Raw genomic sequence first — 20,724 nt, 5'->3', positions numbered from 1 at the left:
CGAGAGTGTGTGTGTGTGTGTGTGTGAGTGTGTGTATGCATTGTGTGAGAGAGAGAGTGTGTGTGTGTTAGAGAGAGAGTGTGTATGTGAGAGAGTGTGTGTGTGTGTGTGTGTGTGTGTGAGAGAGAGAGAGAGTGGGTGTGTGTGAGAGAGAGAGAGAGTGCGTGCGTGTATGTATGTGAGAGAGAGTGTGTGTGTGTGTTAGAGAGAGAGTGTGTATGTGAGAGAGAGTGTGTGTGTGTGTGTGTGAGAGAGAGAGAGAGTGGGTGTGTGTGAGAGAGAGAGAGAGTGCGTGCGTGTATGTATGTGAGAGAGTGTGTGTGTGTGTGTGTGTGTGTGTGGATGGGACTCCGCAGGACCGCGGTCAGTATGACCGCTGTGCAGCCGGTAACGGTGTCGCGATGCTGTGGGTTGTGGTGGGTAAAAATCTTCTTATTTTCATCCTTTTAAAGTTATTACCAGAACGCCTTGGCAATCTAATCCATCTACAGATATTTTTCCCTTTTATCCTTCGCTGTGTCATTAATATCTACATATGTGCTGAACGACTTCTGCACTTTTATTTCTAGTGAAAATACATCTGCAGTTCCGGAAGTGATGAGCTATAACCTTTAATTTATGGTCTTTGTAGTAACTTCTCGCGTTTAGTTTACCCACGCAAACGAATATAAAAAAACCCGCCCGTGCCAGCAGCGAAACTACTTTGGTTGCCGCTGTCGTTTCTAATCAGACCTTTTTCAACTGTGGCGTGGCTGTCACGCCCTGTTGCAGAAGTCCGATCTCCGCAGGACCAGCAGCTCCAACGCATCCAGCCAACTTGCCTTTAACTCTGTGAGTGATTTGCATGTCTCTTTATAACAAATCCATTTATAATAACAGGAATTATAAAATATAATACACTTTCCAAATGTATAATTTTTACCATGGTGTTTTCCTGCTACCCAGCAGCACCACCATGGTATACGGGCAGATTCTACACAGGCAGGGCCATGAGGAGGATCTGATCAAGCTGAACGTGGGGGGCTTCAGACACCAGGTGGGCCAGAGCACCCTCCAGCGCTTCCCCCAGACGCGGCTGGGCCGGCTGCTTGGCTGCCGCTCGGAGGAGGCCATCTTGGAGCTCTGCGACGACTACAGCCTTGTGGAGCAGGAGTACTACTTTGACAGGAACCCTGGCGTGTTCCGCTGCGTCCTCAACTTCTACCACACAGGCCACATCCATGTGATGGAGGAGCTGTGCGTCTTCTCCTTCAACCAGGAGATAGAGTACTGGGGCATCCCGGAGCTGCATCTCGGTCCCTGCTGCAGCAACTGGTACCAGGAGAGGAAGGAGTACATTGAGGACCGGGAGTGGGACACAAGAAGTGACGAACAGCAGCCAAGCTTTGACTCCTCCTTTGAGGAGCTCTCAGCAATGGACAAAGACCTTGAGAAGTTCAAGGGAACGTGGTGTTCGGAGGCTCGGCAGTGTGTTTGGCTGACATTGGAGGACCCCAGCTACTCGCTGCCGTCCAAGGTGATTGCGGTGGCTTCGCTGAGCGTGGTGCTCACATCAATTGTGGCCATGTGTGTGCACAGCATGCCTGAGTTCCAGATTGTGGATGCCAGTGATAGACCTGTTGAGGACCCAGTCCTGGCCCTCGTGGAGGTGGTGTGCATCATCTGCTTCTCAGCTGAATTTGCCATCCGTCTGGCGGTGGCCCCTTGTCCAAAAAAGTTTCTGGCCAACCCACTTAATGTAATTGACTTTGCATCAATCCTACCCTACTATGCCACACTGGCCTTAGAGACAGCAGACAAAGAGAATGATGAGGAGAACGAGAACCTGGAGAACGTGGGTCGGGTGGTGCAGGTCCTGCGCCTCATGAGGATTTTCCGAATCCTGAAGCTGGCCAGACACTCGGTGGGGCTGAGGGCACTGGGCGCCACCGTTCGGCACAGCTACCATGAGGTTGGCCTCCTCATCCTCTTCCTGTCTGTAGGGATTTCCATCTTCTCCGTCCTCATCTATTCTGTGGAGAAGGATGAGGCAGATTCCGATCTTGGGACCATCCCTGTCGGATGGTGGTGGGCCACCATCACTATGACAACAGTCGGCTATGGCGACACGTGTCCAATTACTTCCACAGGCAAGGTCGTGGCCACCCTCTGCATCATTTGTGGCCTGTTGGTCGTCGCCTTGCCCATATCAATCATCTTCAATAAGTTCTCCAAGTACTACCAGAGGAACAAAGCCATGGAGGCTAAACTGGCTCTGGCCAACAAGGCGCCGGACAGTCCGTACTACAACATCCGAGACCTGTACGCTCACAGCCTGTACCCTTTCATGGGAGGAATTTCCTACAAGAGCAGTGAGAGTAGTGACGGAGAGGAGACAGATGCCTCCAGCTTGCAGGACGTCTGCGAAGGCAACTCTCGCATGCTGCCTAAATAAGGAGCTGCTCGCTCCTCGCTCGCTTGCCAAGTAGCCAAGATTGCACTTTACTGATGTTCAACTCAGGACTGAGATGTAAGTCATATGCACATGACCTAAAGAGCAAATTAATCCATTAATTTATATATTTCTCTTAGTCACAGGCGACTGAGAACATCCTGCACTTTGCACGTATTCACACAGGAATGTATGTGTAGTGTGTGTGTGTGTGTGTGTCCTGCTGGTACGATACGTGCTGTTAGTGTGGCGGGACCTGTTTTTATTTATGATAAACTATGCATCAGATGCACTGCCCAGCCCTAATGGTACTTGAGTAGATACTGTAAGTAAATAGGGAGCAAAGAACTGAGATATGGAAATGATGTGATACCCAGGTTTTGATTTATTTTATCACCTGTATGTGAACTAGAATGGATGCACACTGTACCAACGTAGCAGGGGGTGGGGCTTCCTCTGATGCATTGCTAATGCTGGCATGTGGCATGTTCCCCAGGGTTAATCAAATAAAACGAGAACTGCTGCAGCGCATGAAATATTTCTTTTTACTAAGAGGTCTGTGCATGGACTCTCGGAGGGAATGTGTGTTTGTTTTAATTGTGCAAAATGAATTAGGTGTTTTGCTAAATGAGTGCACTGGCAGGGACTAAACGTTTATAAATGTTTGGATTTATGGAAGCAAATTGCAATGTTTCTCTTTTTTTAAATGCTGGCTCACAACACAGAGGCCTCTGTACCCTTGGCATGGAGGGTTTTTTCTTGGGAAAGTGTTTTTTTTTTTTTTTTTTTTGTAATTGAGAATGGAATCTTTATATAATCTTGAAAGACATCATTTCAGTTGTAACTACCTTCATTTTCATTTAGTCTAGTCTACTACGCTGAACACAAGAAGTTCCTGCTTTCCGCAATGTTGAGGGAGTTTTATAGTCAGCTGCTTACGTATGAAGTGGCTGGTAACAATAGAACAAAAAGGGGATTTTCTTAAATATTTTATTGTTTCATACTTTTTATTGATATTTTGGAAGAATATTTAGTTTCTAAAAGAGTATGTTGGTTTTGTAAAAATTAAAGTTTGTCCACGAGTAAGGTAGTGTCTTGCCAAGGGTGGCAGTAGCCTAGTGGGTAACACACTCGCCTATGAACCATTGTAAGATTGTAAGTTGCTCTGGATAAGGGCGTCTGATAAATGCCGTAAATGTAAAAATGTAAATGTTGCCCAGGTAGTAAGTGGGGTTAGAACCAAGTCACTTCCCAGTGGCAGTTAGGGATGCAGACTTGTGATTGGAAGGATCGAATCCACCAACTTAACCAAGCTATTGTCCCCCACACTGTTCCACATGCACCGTGCTGACACGTCTGGCCAATTGTTCATTTAAATTACTTAGAAATCCAAAAAAATATAAATTTGACCTTGATGACACATCAAATAATGATCCAAGTAGCAGGTAAAGGCTAATTAGACGGCAGTTCTCACATTTTGAAGACAGGTAATGGTGACATTCGACTGAACCCCACCACCACCACCACCGCCCTGGGATAAATCAATAAAATTATGATTATAATTATAATGAGATGATTATAATGTGAGAATGTCAGTCATCATGTGAAAGCAAAATATGAGCGAGTCTACTTGTTTGGAACAGGTGCTGTCAGTGAACAGGCTTTAAAGGTTTAGACACCCAGCATTGAAAAACTGATGCTAATAATCTGGTTAACATTGTCTAACAGCAGTCAAGTTGTCATTGTTTGTGTCAAACAAGTTCTGAATTTACTGTAATATTAAAACAGAAGATGACAAGTAGCAGAATTACATGAAGAATTCCAGGATGCCTTTTCAATGGTGGTTGTGTTGCATTTTAGCCAGATACAATACTGCTAGTTTCTGATAGTTTTTTCTTTTTTTTTGATTGGATCGTACATACAGACATGCGTTTCGCAGACATGCGCTTTCGTGCTACTGTGCCGCAGACTGAGAAATATTGGCAGGAGTGACAAATGACTTAAAAGAGTGACTGTCATGCTCAATGCCTTGTAAATGGTGGAGGGGTGTCACGTCCATGCGGGCATGACGCGGCGGGTGAACGGAGAGGAGGACGAAGAGTGACGAGGAATGAAGGACGCTTTCACCTGACATCACGGAACAGGGGTTTAATGGTGAATCACAGGACAGGGGAGACATCCGAGACGTAGACACTGGTGAACACGGAACATAACTTTAAAGACCTGACAGCGAACAGAAACGAACAGGGCAGCTTTATACAATTAAACACAGGTGAAAACGATTAGGGAACATTACACAGGACAACAATTAAACTCCGGTACGGATCCTGATCCGGACCGGAGTAACCCCCATTTCGGACCAGATCGTGACAAGGGGGGCTGATAGGAAATGTACGTATCATTATTATTAATACTACTACTGCTTAATAGACTTTAATTCATGTTGACTTGTTCTTTTCATATTCAAGAGACATCAATATCAATTAGTTTCAGTGGAATTTTTTTTCTTCCTTCATTTGTGGCTCCCCCTGGATGGATGGCGCCCTTAGCATTTGCCTATAATGCCTAGGCTGGCCCTGGTTGATAGCCACATATCATTGTGTGTGTAATCATTATTCATAATAAACCTTGAATTATTGCATTGTTTAGCACTGTAATACTTTATATGAGCTAAAGCTGCATAAGGATCTAAGGAGCCTCCTGTGTTCTCCTGAGCATTTTGGGTGGGGGAGAGAAGGGCCTATAAATATGCCACTTTCTATGATGTGGCCAGAGTGGGCTAATGAGTCGGTAATGACATGGCATCAAATGAGCTCTTAGCCCAACAAGCCAATTCCCATTACTTTCATGAACAACTGCTTTCCATCAGCTTTGTCTCATAAAGTACATAGGACAATTGTTTGGTGTCTTTCAGTCTGTCCCTAAGGAGCATATTAATTTCATATTTTTGATATGAGAAATGTATAGTGAAGTATATTCTGAGTTACTGTATGTGGAGGGAGTAAATGTTGATTTGTGAACAGTGGGTATGTTTGCTGCTTGTGTAATTATTTCCCTAAATACCAGGAAAGCAGCTGTTAGCAGTCGTCTGGTGTGGTTTGTTAACCTACTGATCGCTGTTCCAGCAGATTCTCCTCTCTGTGTGAGTCTGGGACTCAAGGTTGCAGAAACCCGCAGGGCACCAACCAGCGGGGACCCATCATGTATTTGTGTATCGGTTAGGAGCCAAGGGCGGATCGACATAGTGTCATGCTGAATCAGAGAGATGGCTCTCGCACTAATGACCGGGGCCAATGGGAGAAGTAACCAGAATTCTTGCTGTAACCTGCAAACACAGATCTAATACACATCCAACCGCTTATCATTTACAGGATATATGGTTTAGGGTTGATTTGTTTTAACTAAATTTCTAAATTCTAAATGATTAAATTCTAAACCTTTCAGTATTTTACTTCACCTTTACCTTTCAGCATAAAATAAATGGGGTAAGAAATTGGAAATAAGACATAAATTCAGTCACAGTGTTTACATCTTTGGGTATATTTCTCTATTGTTAAATGTGTCAAGTGCACAAGGTGAACATTTAAATGCAAACTGGCGACTCCGTCCAGCGCAATTTTTCTTTGAACTCCTAACAAGTGACTTGACCAATTGTTATTTTAATTCTGCTTGATCAGTCATGGCAGTTTTGAGAATGACGCTAATACTGTTTTTCACAAAGTTTGCTACTTCTGATTTAATTTGCATATACTCCAGAATGTTATGAAGAGTGATCATATGAATTGCAAAGTCCCTCTTTACCATGAAAGCAAACTAAATCCCAAAAAAACATTTCCACTGCATTTCAGCCCTGCCACAAAATGAACTGCTGAGATTATTTCATTGATCTGGTTAACACAGTGATCCTCTGGTTAGCACGAGGCTGGAGATCATTCTGTCAAGATGATTAAGTTAGAATAGCAGACTGGATGCATTAAAAGGAGGGTGATGCTTGAAATCATTGTTGTTCCTCTGTCAACCATGGTGCAGTCATCATTGAGTTGCATAAAAAGGGCTTCACAGGCAAGGATATTGCTGCTACTAACCTAGCACCAAAATCCGGAGTAGAAAAGATGAGCGGTACCATCAGTCCTGTCTTGTGCCAACAGTAAAGCATCCAGAGACCATTCATGTGTAGGGCTGCTTCTCATCCAAGGGAGTGGGCTCACTCACATTTTTACCTAAGAACACAGCTATGAATAAAGAATGGAACCAAAACGTCCTTCGACTGCAACTTCTCCCAATCATCCAAGGACAGTTTGATGAAGAACAATGCCTTTTCCAGCATTATGGAGCATCATGCCATAAGTCCAAAGTGAGAACTAAGTGGCTTGGGGAAAAGACATTGAAATTTTGAGTTCATGGACTAGGGGCAGTGGTGGCCTAGTGGTTAAGGAAATGGCCCCGTAATCAGAAGGTTGCCGGTTCGAATCCCCGAATCCCTGATCACTGAGGTGCCGCTGAGCAAAGCACCGTCCCCACACACTGCTCCCCGGGCACCTGTCATGGCTGCCCACTGCACACTCAGGGTGATTGTTTAACTGCAGAGGACAAAATTCACTGTGTGCACCGTGTGCTGTGCTGCTGTGTATCACAAGTGACAATCACTTCACTTTCACTTTCAAAACTCCAAGCACTGATTATGAAGAAATAGGCCATCAGTCAGGCCCAGAAGTTGATTGACAGCATGCCAGGATGAAATGCAGGAAAAAATGTAGTTATTGACTCTTTGAATAAACTTGATGTAATTGTCAATAAAAGTCTTTGAAACTTGTAATTATACTTCAATACACCACAGATACAACTGACAAAAGATCTAAGCAGCAAACTTTGTGAAAACCAGTATTTGTGTAGTTCTCAAAACATTTGGCCATGACTGTACATCTGTAAAAAGTGAAAAAATAGACACATAGATTTTTCTAGTTTTCTGCCTTTTTTAACTTTATTAGAGAATAATTATATGAGAATTAACAGTTAACATGCATTTCTGCTCGTCACATCACACACACACACACACACACACACACTATTGTTTTTATTCTTTTATTGAACCACTTTTTTAAAAGAATTTAATTCACTTATTTCATTCAGATGTTCTTGATAGTGCTGTGCTCTGTTGTCTCACCTAATTAAGAAAAAATTCTATATATTTTTTCAATTAGTCCTTCAGAGCATGTTAATTGTGCGCTTTTTGAAGCAGTCAAGATAAGAGGATGGATTTCTTTCCCCACAGGACAGTCTGTTCTGTTGTATTGCTATATAAGGTCTTCACACCCATACTCCCATCAGATTGGGATCTGACTACTCAAATGAAGGAGACCCAGAATGGATTTAGTTTTGAAAAATCATATGCAGCACTGTTGTGGGTTGTAGAGCAGAGCATCTTATGTGGAATGAAGTGGACACTGGACTGCCTCAAGTGGTGACACCATGAAGCTATTATTAATCCCAAAACGTAATTACATTTTATAGTAAGTAATTATAGTAAGAAATATACTTTGCTACTTTGAATACCACAAATCTTTACTGAGTATAAATTGAATTAATTACTGACACATAATATTTATTCTGCAGACAGGATAAACATATGGTGGTGGTATCACAAACGGGGTGTTTATTACATGAAACAGGTAAATGCATCAGAACAGGCATCAGTACATGGAAATCAAACTATGATACAATAGAAAAATGATTAGACACAGTATACGTAGACAGCCAAGTCATTTCAATATTTTATAGTAAGTAGTCACATTAAATATCTAATTTCTTTATATGATCTTTCTTTGTTTGATTCATTCATATAGAGTGGTGGCCTAGCCGGTAAGGAAACGGACCCGGTTAAAGGTTGCCGGTTTAAATCCTGAACCACTGAGCAAAGCATAATCCCCACTGCTCCCCTGGTGCCTGTTATGGCTGCCAACTGCTCACCAAGGGTGATGGGTTAAAAGCAGAGGACATATTTCGTTGTGTCACAATGTGTTGTGTATCACAATGGCAATCACTTCACTTTCACATGACTTTTGACAACCCAAATTTCACATGAGCCTATATTTGAATATAGGACATACAGTACAGGCCAAAAAATTGGACACACCTTCTCATTCTGTTAAGTACATAACTCCACATATGTTCTTTCATAGTTTTGATGCCTTCAGTGAGACTCTACCAATGTAAATGGTCATGAAAATAAAGAAAACACATTGAACGAGAAGTGTGTCCAAACTTTTGGCCTGTACAGTAGATACAGTACAGTCCCTAGAGGGGAAGGAAACAGACCAGCAATTGGAAGGTTGCCAATTCAAATCCCAGTTTGCCACTGAGCATAGTACCATCCTTACACACACCTCCCTGGGCACTGCTCCCCACAACACATTTCATTGTGTCACCATGTGCTGTGCTGCAGAGTTTCACAATGACAATCACTTCACGTTCAGATAACATACCAAATATTTACACTGGTAAATATTCGCTAAATGAGCTCATTTGAAATTTGAGGTCCCAAAAACAGGGAACGGGGCACCTAATAGCTGGTAAATATTCACTCAATGAGCTCATTTGAAATTTGAGGTCCCAAAAACAGGGAACGGGACACCTAATAGCTGAAAAAGCAAGAATTGTTTTTTTTATATTCAGCTGGCAGAACATCTAGCAACTAATTAAGTTAATTGCTCTCCGGTCTGTCATAAGATGACCTATAAAAGGGACGTCTTATAGGCAGAGACCCCCAGAAGTAAAGAGACTTTCCAACCTTATAAGAGTGGATAAAAAAGCCTTTGGAATTCTTTAAAAAGACTATTCCTCAACATCAAATTGCAAAGGTTTTGCTAATGTCATCTACAGTGCATAACATCATCAAAGGTTTCAGACAACGTGACGATACAGAGTCCAGACCTTAACCCCTTTGGTAATCTTTGGGATGTGCTGGAGAAGAATTTGTGGCTGTCCTTCTAAAACGTACAAGGTTTGGCGCACCATGGACCAATGGAAGAAGGTTGTGTGATTTACCCAGAGTTCCAATCTTTACCCATTGTTACCACATTTCCCCCAGGTTATAACATAACAAAATGTGGAAATAGTGATGCGCTGTGCATACATTTCGGATGCACTGTAAGTATTCAGGAAATAAAACAGAACCTATAATGACTACACAATTATATCAATACTGTTAACTGTTTTCCATCAGCAGCAGTTTTGGAAAAACATGATGAATGTGTGTTTTCTTCTTCTCTTCTGTAATTTCTCCCTAGTTCTATACTATCTGGCTTAAATCATCACTGTACTGCTTAAAGAGTAATACTAAGCAGCCGCTTTATTGCCTGACAGCGGTGTATTTATTAGCCTCTGCAGCAGAATGGCGGCGTTGCCAGCACTGCTGAGTCAAAGTGAGTGGAGCCATGAGGGGAGTCATAGTTCAACGGAGAGCTGACAGATCCTGGCTAAGAGATGGAAATGAAGGCTTTTATGGTCAGCAATAAAAAGTGTGTTTGTGTGTGTGTGTGTGTGTGTGTGTGTGTGTGTGTGTGTGTGTTCACAGCTTTCATTAATGAGCCCAATGATTGATATTAATCTTTCGAGAAAAGGTTGTGTCAACAACATGGACCAGTTAGGGAACACAGTGTGACCTGGTCTTCTTTTTTTAGAAGCTTTCTTAGTTCCTCAGGCATGATTTCTCTCTCTGTGAACTGTGGCTGCTCCTGTCCAGTAAAATAAAGCCAGTGAATAGGTTTCAGTAATTACACCATTTTTGAAATTTAGCAACTTCATGCAGATCATGTTCATTCCTTTTTCTTTCACTATTATTCACTATGTTCTTTGTGCTAACCTAGAGCAGAAGACATTCTGATTTCCAGTGGTACTGCTTTCTCACTGTTTTTGTTCCAGTCTCCGACATTTTCTCAACCAGGATTCAGATAAATCGGATAAAAATGGTAACCGGAACCTTTCTCTTCACTTTAAGGGATGGGATGGTTTTTGTACATCTTTGCCTGATTTTCCATCCAATGAAACGTCTCATTGGTTTTTCACTACAGTGGCTTTTAGGTGCTGAGTTTCATTTGTCCCCAAGAAGGAAGACATTATATGGGTACTTATGGAGTTCAAATTGCATTACAACAAGCATGGCTTGTGTTCATCCAAGGCTAAATGTGAGGAATAGTTATAACATTGCCTAATCCAGGCGATCTGTCATTTCACATGCTCTGCACCTTGTACATCACTAGAGTTTTATCATTACCAACAGTAAAAAGCCGTCTGTGATCCTGACATTTGACCTTTGACCATAAGCCTCAGCATTGGGCAGTGGTTGGCCTCACAGGTAAGGAAGCAGATCCGTAAATGGAAGGTTGCTGGGTGTTATCTGAACCGCCAAGGTGCCACTAAGGTGCCACTGAGCAAAGTACCATGCCCACACACTGCTCCCCGGGCACGTGTTATGGCTGCCCACTGCTCACTAAGGGTGATTGTTAAAAAGCAGAGGACACATTTCACTGTGTGCAGTGCTGTGGTGTGTCACATGTGACAGCTAATCACTTTCACTCTAATCAGTTCAGCTTCATCAGCAAAGCAACATTTAAACCAAATATTAGGAAATTATTTTAATGCATTGTTCAAGTGTCCAGAAGAATAGTTTGGGAGAGACAGTCTGCACATGTATCACGTTCAGAGACATAAATGAGTAAAACTAAGTCAGCAAGTCTACAGGAGGGATATAACAGTAAAGGCGCAGTACATAAACCCCTCATTACAAAGATGAATGCACTTTCATCAGAGTGCAAAGATCTCAGTCACTTGGGTACAAAATGTAGAAAACACAGTCAATGCTCACCATAGTTCAACTAATTGATAATAATTTCATTTTTTTCACTGCCGTCAGGATTCTCCACGGCAATCCTCAGAATGCCTACTGAGGGAACATGTTATAGAGAGACAGTGTCGTCCAGCAGAAGATGTGGAGCACTGGTTGTAACCTGACACTTTCCCAATAATTTGTCACACATCTGTATTTAAAGTAAGATCACATCAGCATTTGCTTGACAATGACTGTCCTGTCATTGACTGGTGCCTATGCTTTAAATCGGCATAGATGGAATTGATTTGCACTTGAAAAAATTCTCACTGCAGCAAAGCATCAGACCCACAATTAATTTCAACTATACAGGATGTCACATGCAGCACACATGTGAGATTGTAGAGAGAAATGGTTAATTTAAATGAGTAATAATACAATATTCTTCCATTTTCTTCAGAATGCTGTATTTGGATTACTATTAAATTTATTTAGTTTGGAGAATTATAAAAGCAATGCCTCACTCAAGCCTTTTAGCTGAATACAAGGGAGAAATAAAAGCTTTTACAGTCCAGCTTGCAGAGAAAAATGCAAGCAATGGAAAATCTCATTTGAGTGAGGAGAAAGGTTAATGTTAGGTGGTGACAGGCTATCAGTGTGACTGAAGAAAGGATATCAGTCTCCCTTGATGGGCCTGGAGGGAATTCTCTCATTTCTCCATTACTGAGAATGGTCAACGCGCAGCGCTGTGCATGATGGGTGGGTGCCATGTGGATAAATCTGCGAGCCGTCCTGGGATGAACAACCATGAGTGGTTAAGGATAGCATGTGTTGGACAGAGTGCTGTGCTTGTGGCATAACCCTAGTGGTCTGTGAGGAAACCGCCTTTACTCAACTGCTTTCTCAGTTTTATGGACAGGCTATTTACATGGTGTCTTACTTGTTCCACACAACTGAAGTTTCTGAGTAGAACATCTAGACTGGATTTAACATGAACTAATATCAAGAGAAATGTGTGATGACATTTAGGCATTAATCAGACATGAAAGCAATAGATGATCTTGTGTTTTGTTTAGCTAATTCTGTGCCACAACACATTTACATTTCCTGTTACAGAACACCTTGACATCCTGGGAAATTTCTTGTCTTCCATAAAACATGATCAGTGAAGAAGCATCAAAGAAAGCAGTTTTCATATTTAATTTTTTTCGATTGTATTGCCAATGATGCCATGAAAAAGCACAGCAGTGCATGTTACTAAAGCCAGCACAGACAGTCTCATTTCATTAACACAGCAAATAATACATTATATGCCACATCTGAACAGTGATTATGTTTAGGAACCCAACCTTGTTAAAGGCTAAGATGTTTCCTCCAACATGCCTAAAAAACTCTTACTGCATGTAACATGGATTCAGGGGACAATTGAACTTGAATATGAAGGTTCAAATGGGGCTGCTGAACCCACTCAGTTCTAATTTATGGCCTATATCTCCAGAAAGCTTTATGCAGGTTTCTGGTAGTGGACAAGGGGGTCTGATTACATTAGAATTTTAAAAAGGTTTTATGTGCCATTTCTTGTTTAAAATTTTACCATCCAGTGTGACTGCTGTTATGTGACTCCCAGAGGGCCATTGGAATTATGTTTAAACATATCAGTGATTTTCTTATTCTTTCTTTCCAGTCCATCTTGATTAATATACTACAAAGGGTAGCTTTTTTGGCATATGTTTCTGAAATGGTTTCTGATTAGTGCTCTGAGTAAAATGATCATATTTTCTGAAAGGCAGAGCTGGCCACATTGGGCTCTGAAACGCATAGAGAACGTTTCTGGAATTGAATTACTGCTATTGATGGCAACTCTTTGGCCAGAGTGAGCAGTATTGACCAGGCTATTATAGAAATAAGTAGCAGAAGTGATATTTGTGCAATTATTTTGTTTGACATGACATACAGGATTAATGCACCAAATCAGCTGGAGTAGGTTCTGTTCAGTGCAGTAGACAGAGAAAAGTAATAAGATGGCTGATGATTGGTCTTGCTCTAATCTGGCCACTTGGAAGAGGATGGAGCTTGTTGTTTCATATTTACAAATGAAAATGAAATATGTCTGTCTGAACCGCATTTGCATTGATTGGTTTCTTCCACTGCCAAGCCTGTGGCTGGGAATTCATTTCACCAGTGCAGACAGAGATTGCTACTTTCTCCTATGCCAGAAAATCCATGTAATGTATGGGATTTGAGAGCTGTTTTAGAGAATAGGTTGTTTCTTAGCTGCAATAGATGACAATAATGCAAACAACACATTGGTCTGAAGAAAGACCTGAAAATGTCTACCGGCACTGAAGTGATTAAGAAAATCTGTAACAAGACAACTTAATAATCGTCAGGTTCAATGAACAATAATGTGCATGGGGTTTGGAACATATGAGATTGTAGAAAAGGAATCTGTGAAACTGGGGAAATGTGGTGAGCCGTTTATGTGAGTGATGGCATGAGGGAAGAAACTGTTCTTGTGTCAGATGGTGCTAGTGTGCAAACTTTATTGTCTGGATTGTGTCCAGGGTGTGAGGAATCTTTCTTTATTAGTTGCAGAAGGTGCAGTGCTGCACCACGTTTATGAACAAAATGCATTGCATTAAAAAAAAGATCTTTTTTAATTAACAAAATGTGCTGTGTGCAAAAAATCATGGAATTTCCCTTTTTTATACAATAAAATTTGGAAACAAAATAAAGTGTTTTTTTTTTCTGTACAAAATGTAACCAAACAGCAAAGTTGATTTTGTCGTTATTTGTGAGAGGCACCGGTGATGACACTGTGAATTAGAAGTAAAGGCTTAGTGTCTAAGACACTAGCCTCTAGAAGTCCTAGGTTTAAAACCCACGTATTTCCATGTTGTGTTAATGCCCCATAGGATTAATGCACCAAATCAGCTGGAGTAAGTTCAGTTCACTGCAGAAGACAGAGAAAAGTAATAAGATTGCTGATGATTGGTCTTGCTCTGATCTGACCACTTGGAAGAGGATGGAGCAGTGCACTGGCTTACAGCCCAGGTGACGTCTACTGCTGCCTTGCAGCAAAAACTACTGAACAGACAGATTTTGAAGGGCCTGTGACGGCACCCTGATTCACCTCGGCATTCATCAAGCCCTGAGACACACAAATGCACTTCAATCACATCTGTCTCATAGTTGCATTGGGGGGGGTGGAGTGGCAAAAATCACATCGGTAAATCAGCACAAACCAAAACCTCAAGGGAGAGACAGGGGACTGAATTCTGATCTGAGAAGGTCAGAGGACTGTGTTTGTCACAAAAATCACAATTGATCCAGAGGGAAACACAAAGGGAAAGCATATAACACACAAACATAACAGATAAAATACACACAGAGAAACATGCAGTACGAACACACTTAAATGGGCAAATTTCACCAGCGTCACTGACCACAGTCTCAGAGAAGCGGTCCCCAACAGGCAGTGTCTGTGACTTAGTTCATAATGGAAATGAATTAATTTTATTGTTGGAGTGTCAGAAAAACTGTTGAATATTTCAATAAATACATATTACATGTTATAAAAAATTGTACAAATAAGGCTGCGTACAAAGGTTATGTTTTCCACATACTTCTTCCACATTATCTTAAATACTTAATTTGGCATGAATTAACATATCACAACCATGGGGGGGGGATAAGGGGGGAAGGGCACGGAGGAATGTCATGGGAATCAGGTGAGACAGGTGAGCAAGCATGTTTAGGTGGAAATTAAAACTCCAGTTCGGAGTAGTGCAAGGAGGCAGGTGAATTTGCTGTTATTCCCATATTGCCTATGCCATGGTAAAGTAAAGTGAAGTGATTGTCACTTGTGGGCCGGCCCTGCTGTCAAATCCTATGATGCTTACTTCAATATACTTTAGTATCATACACAGGGTTGGCTGAGCTGGCAGAACTTACCATTTCAAAATTTAGAGTCACCTGTCCAACTTTGAGCCTGGTGAACATGGGGAGACACAGAGGCAGAGCCACAACCTTGCAGGAGTGAAGCAATAACAGTAACCGTCTGGCCATCATAAATTCAATATAATTTAATTCATGCTTTGTTTAATTGCGGTGTAAGGCTCGGGGAATTTCATTTCTGGTATGGTGTTAAATTGCTGTTTGGTAATTACATCTGTCACACTAAGATGGAGTCTGAAAATTGCTGTGAGGCTGAAACACAGGATTATAAGACTTTTTCTGGTTTTACCTATGATAGTTTCAAGCTTCAAGCTGTGAAACTGGGCTCCAGCAACCACATTATGTGCGCTGTTGTTTATAGATCCCCTAAAATTATTAAGGTTTTTGTTCAGGAATTCTCAGTTTTTTAGCATCTATTTAAGCAAATGCTGTTAGAGTTTTAATACAGGGTGATTTTAATATCCATCTCTGCTGTCCTGACAAACCGTTGGTAAATGAATTCAACCAACTAATTGAATAATTTGTCCTAACACAGTCTGTAAAGACTGTCATCTATCGTTCTCTTATTTGGACTCCAGCATCTTGGACCAATCACGGTGTCCACTTACCTCTGTTAAAGGTTGTAGAGTTCGGACAATTAAAGACTACACTGCTAAAGCTTTTATAGAAGCGTACTGGAGAGTAGAGTCATCTGATACTCTTTCAAAAATGTTGTCCACATGGATGTTGATGACTTGGTCCCTCAGCTACCATGTCTATCCCTGTTTTGTGTGAACATTAACAAAAAGAAATCGCAACCAAAAAGGACAGACTTCAGATCTCTCATGATATGATGAAACACTCTGTGAAAATATTTAATGAATCTGTAAAATCAGCAAGGGCAAAGTACTTTTCAGATAGGGTAAAATCACCTAATGGGAATCCCAAAACACTCTTTCAGACTAATGACCACTTGGTAAATTTGCAGTCAGTGCGGAGGTCTGATGCAGCTCCTGAACAGCTCCTGAGTTTCAAGAAGTTATTTCATCCTTTTTACCCGAAATTGTCAAACACTTAAAACCATCAGCTCAAGTCACAGATAAAGCTAAACTTTTCAAACAGACCATTGGATGTATTGGTCAAGACATTACAGCAATTATAATACTGCCTGTTTAAAAGCTTTTAAACAGGCAGTTCAGCCCCTTCTAAAGAAACCCAGCCTTGATCCTGAAGACTTTTTCCAAACTTCCATTTCTGTCAAAGATTTTAGATGTTCTAGCTCAATTTTCAAATTATTTAAATAGTAATAAGGTTAAGTAGTCAGGTTTTAAAAGCCTTCACAATACAGAGTCTGCACTGCTCTCTGTAAGAAATTACCTGCTTCTTACAGTCAACTCATGGTCTTAATTCTCCTGGACCTAAGTGCAGTGTTCAATACCATAGAGCATGACATCCTGATCAGCCGCTTAGAACTGTGAGCTGGTGTTCAAGGTGCAGCACTTTCATGGTTCCATTCATATCTCAGACAGCAGACCTTCTCTGTGAATATAGACACCTTCTTTTTTCTGTGGTACCCCATAAGAAACACAGGTCTCTATTTGTTCTCTGTTTATATGCTCCCACTTAGCCAAATCATTATAGATTATGGGGTCTCGTTTCACTGTTATTCTGATGATACCCAGTTGTACATGGCACAAAACCAAATGATGCCTCTAAGGCCTGCAGGCTACTTGAATGCTATGAACCTATCAAATGCTGGATGGCAAGCAATTTCATGCAGCTTAATAAGATTGAGGTCATTCTTTTTGGACCCTCCACAAATGCAACTTTGGTTCTGGAACAGATCGCTCCTCTTACCGCTTTTATAAAGCCTTGTGTCAGGAGTCTTGGTATCATTTTTGCCCTAAGATCATCTAGTGAGCTGTTTCTAGTTGTCCCCCAAACATGCCTAAAATCCAAGGGTGATAGGTCCTTTGCAGCTATAGCTGAAAAACTCTGAAATGTCTTACCATTGTACAACAAACTCTCTCTGTCCATCTTAGCCTTTAAAAATCAGTTGACAACATACCTCTATACCCAGATGTTCTGAGACACATTTCTGTACTTGTTGTACAATGCCACTGTCTGCCGCATTGAATCAAGCTCCCAGAGTCCAATGAAGAGACCTCCAGATGAATCCTAGTCATGAACTGCTATGACAATACGACTCAGGGATCTTCAAATAGACTAGTAGCATCATAATGGACATGCAATGTACACCATGACACTGGACTAAAAACTACTCTGCACTGTCCAGTACCTCCAAACATGGACAGATGCTCTATACTACACTTTGGACTTTTCCACCTCCACAACTGTATTCTCTTCTTGGACAAATCATCCTCACTAAAGGCCAGATCAGGGGCAGTGGTGGCCTAGAGGTTAAGGAAGCGTTACCGTAAACAGAAGGTTGATGGTTCGAATCCCGATCCGCTGAGGTGCCACTGAGGTGCCACTGAGCAAAGCACCGTCCCCACACACTGCTCCCCGGGCACCAGTCATGGCTGCCCACTGCTCACTCAGGGTGATGGGTTAAATGCAGAGGACAAATTTCACTGTGTGCACCGTATGCTGTGCTGCTGTGTATCACATGTGACAATCACTTTTTTTTTTTAAAAGATCTGTTCCTAAAAACAGAGGTGTTTCTCACTCTCCTAGAACAGGATACCTTATTTCTTCCAGTCTTCCCATCTGGATATGAGATATGAACCATCATTTTTCAAGCTAATAATTTTACTGTCTTAAATGAATATGACAAGATATTAATAAACAATAAAAGTTTTATCCTGCATGGTAAAATATGTTAGTGAAAGTAAATTGTTCTCTGCTTTTAACCATCACCCTTGGTGAGCAGTGGGCAGCCATGACAGGCGCCCAGGGAGAAGTGTGTGGGGACGGTACGAATCCCAGGTACCTCAGTGGCACCTGGGATTCGAACTAGCAACCTTCTGATTACGGGGCCACTTCCTTAACCACTAGGCCACCACTGCTCCTATTATATTATCATGAATGAATATGTACATATCAGACTATATAAGAAGTATTATATTGTTGTAATGTAATATTGCAATATTCATGGCATAACTGACTGATATTTACTGAGATTTTGTTCCAGCACTTGCAGCTGTAATGCAGGGATATTATCAGCCTTTAACCTCCAGCCAATGAGTCACTGAAAGCTCTTCATCCTCATTTATCCTGTCTCTGCACCACTGGTCCCTCAGGAACCATCAAGATCCCTTTAGCTGGAACTCATTATGGCAACTTTTCGAAAAGCCCTGTGAGGTTAAAATGAACAAAATGACAAGTATTAGAGCCAGGTGCATTGCAGAGTTGCCTTTTAAGATGATGAGTATGTGATCCCTGCTCTCTGCAGCAATCCTCACATGCTGGACCGTTACTAGTGAGGTGAAAGGTAGTAATTCCTGCACAGAGACACATTACCAGCAGGCCATAAATAGGATGTAGAAATCTGCGCATCAGCTATGAGTACGTGTTTTTTTTTTTGCTTTTTACATATTTATGATGCAATTGGTTACATCATAAATCTTAAACCACTGAGAACACTGATATTTTATAGGTAATTCTGGTGAAAATGTAGTAGAAATAAGAAGATAGACTTGTTGAAATGCATAAATTATGTAAGGCAACTGGAACTCTGTATTCATGGGTTCTGTGGCACAGACAGAAACGTTGATTATGGATTATTGTGTTACGCACTGCAATTCAGCCATATTCACTGCTGCCCGAATGTTTCAGACCAAAAGCATCCAAAAGAGCACCATCTGATGACTATTTCATTTACTACAAAGCACTTAATTGAGAAATGGCTTCTTCTATTCTCATCAAACTAATGCCCAATCTGGCAACTCTGGCCACGGAGACTCATGCTTGAAAAAACTAAAGAGATTCAAACAAAGGAATAATTTTGAATTTATCAGATGCCCAGAGCGACTTATCCAGAGCGACTTACAATCAGTAGTTACAGGGACAGTCCCCCCTGGAGCACCTTAAGTGTCTTGCCAAGGGACACAATGGCAGTAAGTGGGATTTGAACCTGCATCTTCTGGTTCATAGGCAGGTGTGTTACCCACTAGGCCACTACCACCCTATGTATGCATAATATCGTGGATGCCAAGTAACCCTCCTGCGGTTCTGCTGCCCTCTAGCGCCAGTACGCCGCCTTGGTTGTACTGTATGCATCTGGTTTTTGTAGAAGTACTTCTGTCTTTGTTGCTATGCAGTCATGTAGAAGCTTAATAGTTTCGTATGAAAAAAAACATATCTGTAAAGGAGAATCTGACCTGAAATTAAAGAAAGTGCAGAACCTCTGTAATTAATGCATTTAAAATAATTTTCCATTCAAGCAACCTCATCTAAATAATTTTACTAACATTTGAAGCCTGCATGCCATTTGCTATTGTTACAGTTTCACCTTGGCCATTTGTGTTGTTTCCATTTTTACATTTCTTCCTAAGAGGACAGTTAAGAATGAAAATAATTAATAATTTGCAACGCCATTGTCACAAGAACAATGAAAGTGCATTCAACTCATTTGTAAGGCAAAACAAATTCCTTTTACTGTATATTGCACAATTCAGAGAATAATAAAAACAGATTTAAGTGCCATGAAAGCTCATTTTTGAGTTTGGTAGGTTTGGTGGCCTAGAGGATAAAGAAATGGACCCATAATCAGAAGGTTACCGGCTCATACTGCCAAGTTTCTGTCCCCACACACTTCTCCTTTCATGGCTGCCCACTGCTCACCAAGGTGACGGTTAAATGCAGAGGACACGTGTCACTGGGTGTTGTCCTCCAGCGCTTCACAATGAAAATCACTTCACTTTCACTTTTCATTACCATGTATCTCATGCCTGATGGCAAAGCTGGAGCAGACAAGTCCTCTGTAATGTCTATTGCCTTTTTGTGGCATGGGGTGGTGTAAATTTGATCCAGGGTGTTGAGCTGACTAGATGACCCTGCGGAAGTGCAGCTGTTGTGTCTCTCTCACACACACACACACACACACACACACACACACACACTCCATCCGTGAGGACACTCAGCTGACATTTTTGGGGAGATGGTTCTTTCTGAGAACTCTCAGAAAATACAATACACCAGGGCAGGGCATCCTCCATCTCCACCAGGACCTTCTCCATACAGGTCCCACCAATAATGAGTATCTGCATGTCAGTCCTTCGTTTTTGTGGTGGGTTAGACACTCGCCAGAAGTCCCAGGTTCATATCGCACTTATTACCATTTTGTCAGTCCCTGTCAGTACTGATTGTAAAGCACTCTGGATAAGGGCATCTGGTGAATGCCAGGAATGTAAATGTATTGAGCAGCAAGTTGTTGACTCTGCTCACCCTCCTTGTGTGAGATGAGTTAAGATCTTATTGCTAAGATGCGTGGGGACACAGTCACAGACCCCCATGCGGTGAGCTGGTGTTGAATAGGAGACCAGTGGAGGTCAGGGAGCATCCATACGTG

The 20,724-nt window shown here is 41.6% G+C and overlaps 1 protein-coding gene across 2 annotated transcripts; it reads left to right on the top strand.

The window, feature by feature from the left end:
- Window positions 1-278: 278 nt before the first annotated feature.
- LOC114803304 (potassium voltage-gated channel subfamily S member 3-like) lies at window positions 279-2,987 on the top strand. Of its 2 annotated transcripts, none has more exons than XM_029002801.1 (3): window positions 279-416; window positions 772-831; window positions 949-2,987. In XM_029002801.1, the coding sequence occupies exon 3, from the start codon at window positions 956-958 to the stop codon at window positions 2,432-2,434; it is 1,479 nt and encodes a 492-aa protein (XP_028858634.1). In that variant the 5' UTR covers window positions 279-416; window positions 772-831; window positions 949-955; the 3' UTR covers window positions 2,435-2,987. The 2 variants fall into 2 exon arrangements, with proteins under 2 accessions (XP_028858634.1, XP_028858633.1); XM_029002800.1 differs by having other exon boundaries at window positions 946-2,987.
- The last annotated feature ends 17,737 nt before the right edge of the window (window positions 2,988-20,724 follow it).

Source organism: Denticeps clupeoides, chromosome 14, assembly GCF_900700375.1.
Source record: "Denticeps clupeoides chromosome 14, fDenClu1.1, whole genome shotgun sequence".
Lineage (NCBI taxonomy): Eukaryota > Metazoa > Chordata > Actinopteri > Clupeiformes > Denticipitidae > Denticeps > Denticeps clupeoides.
Note: the sequence above shows the minus strand (reverse complement) of the source record. Positions and strands in the feature narration are given on the sequence as shown.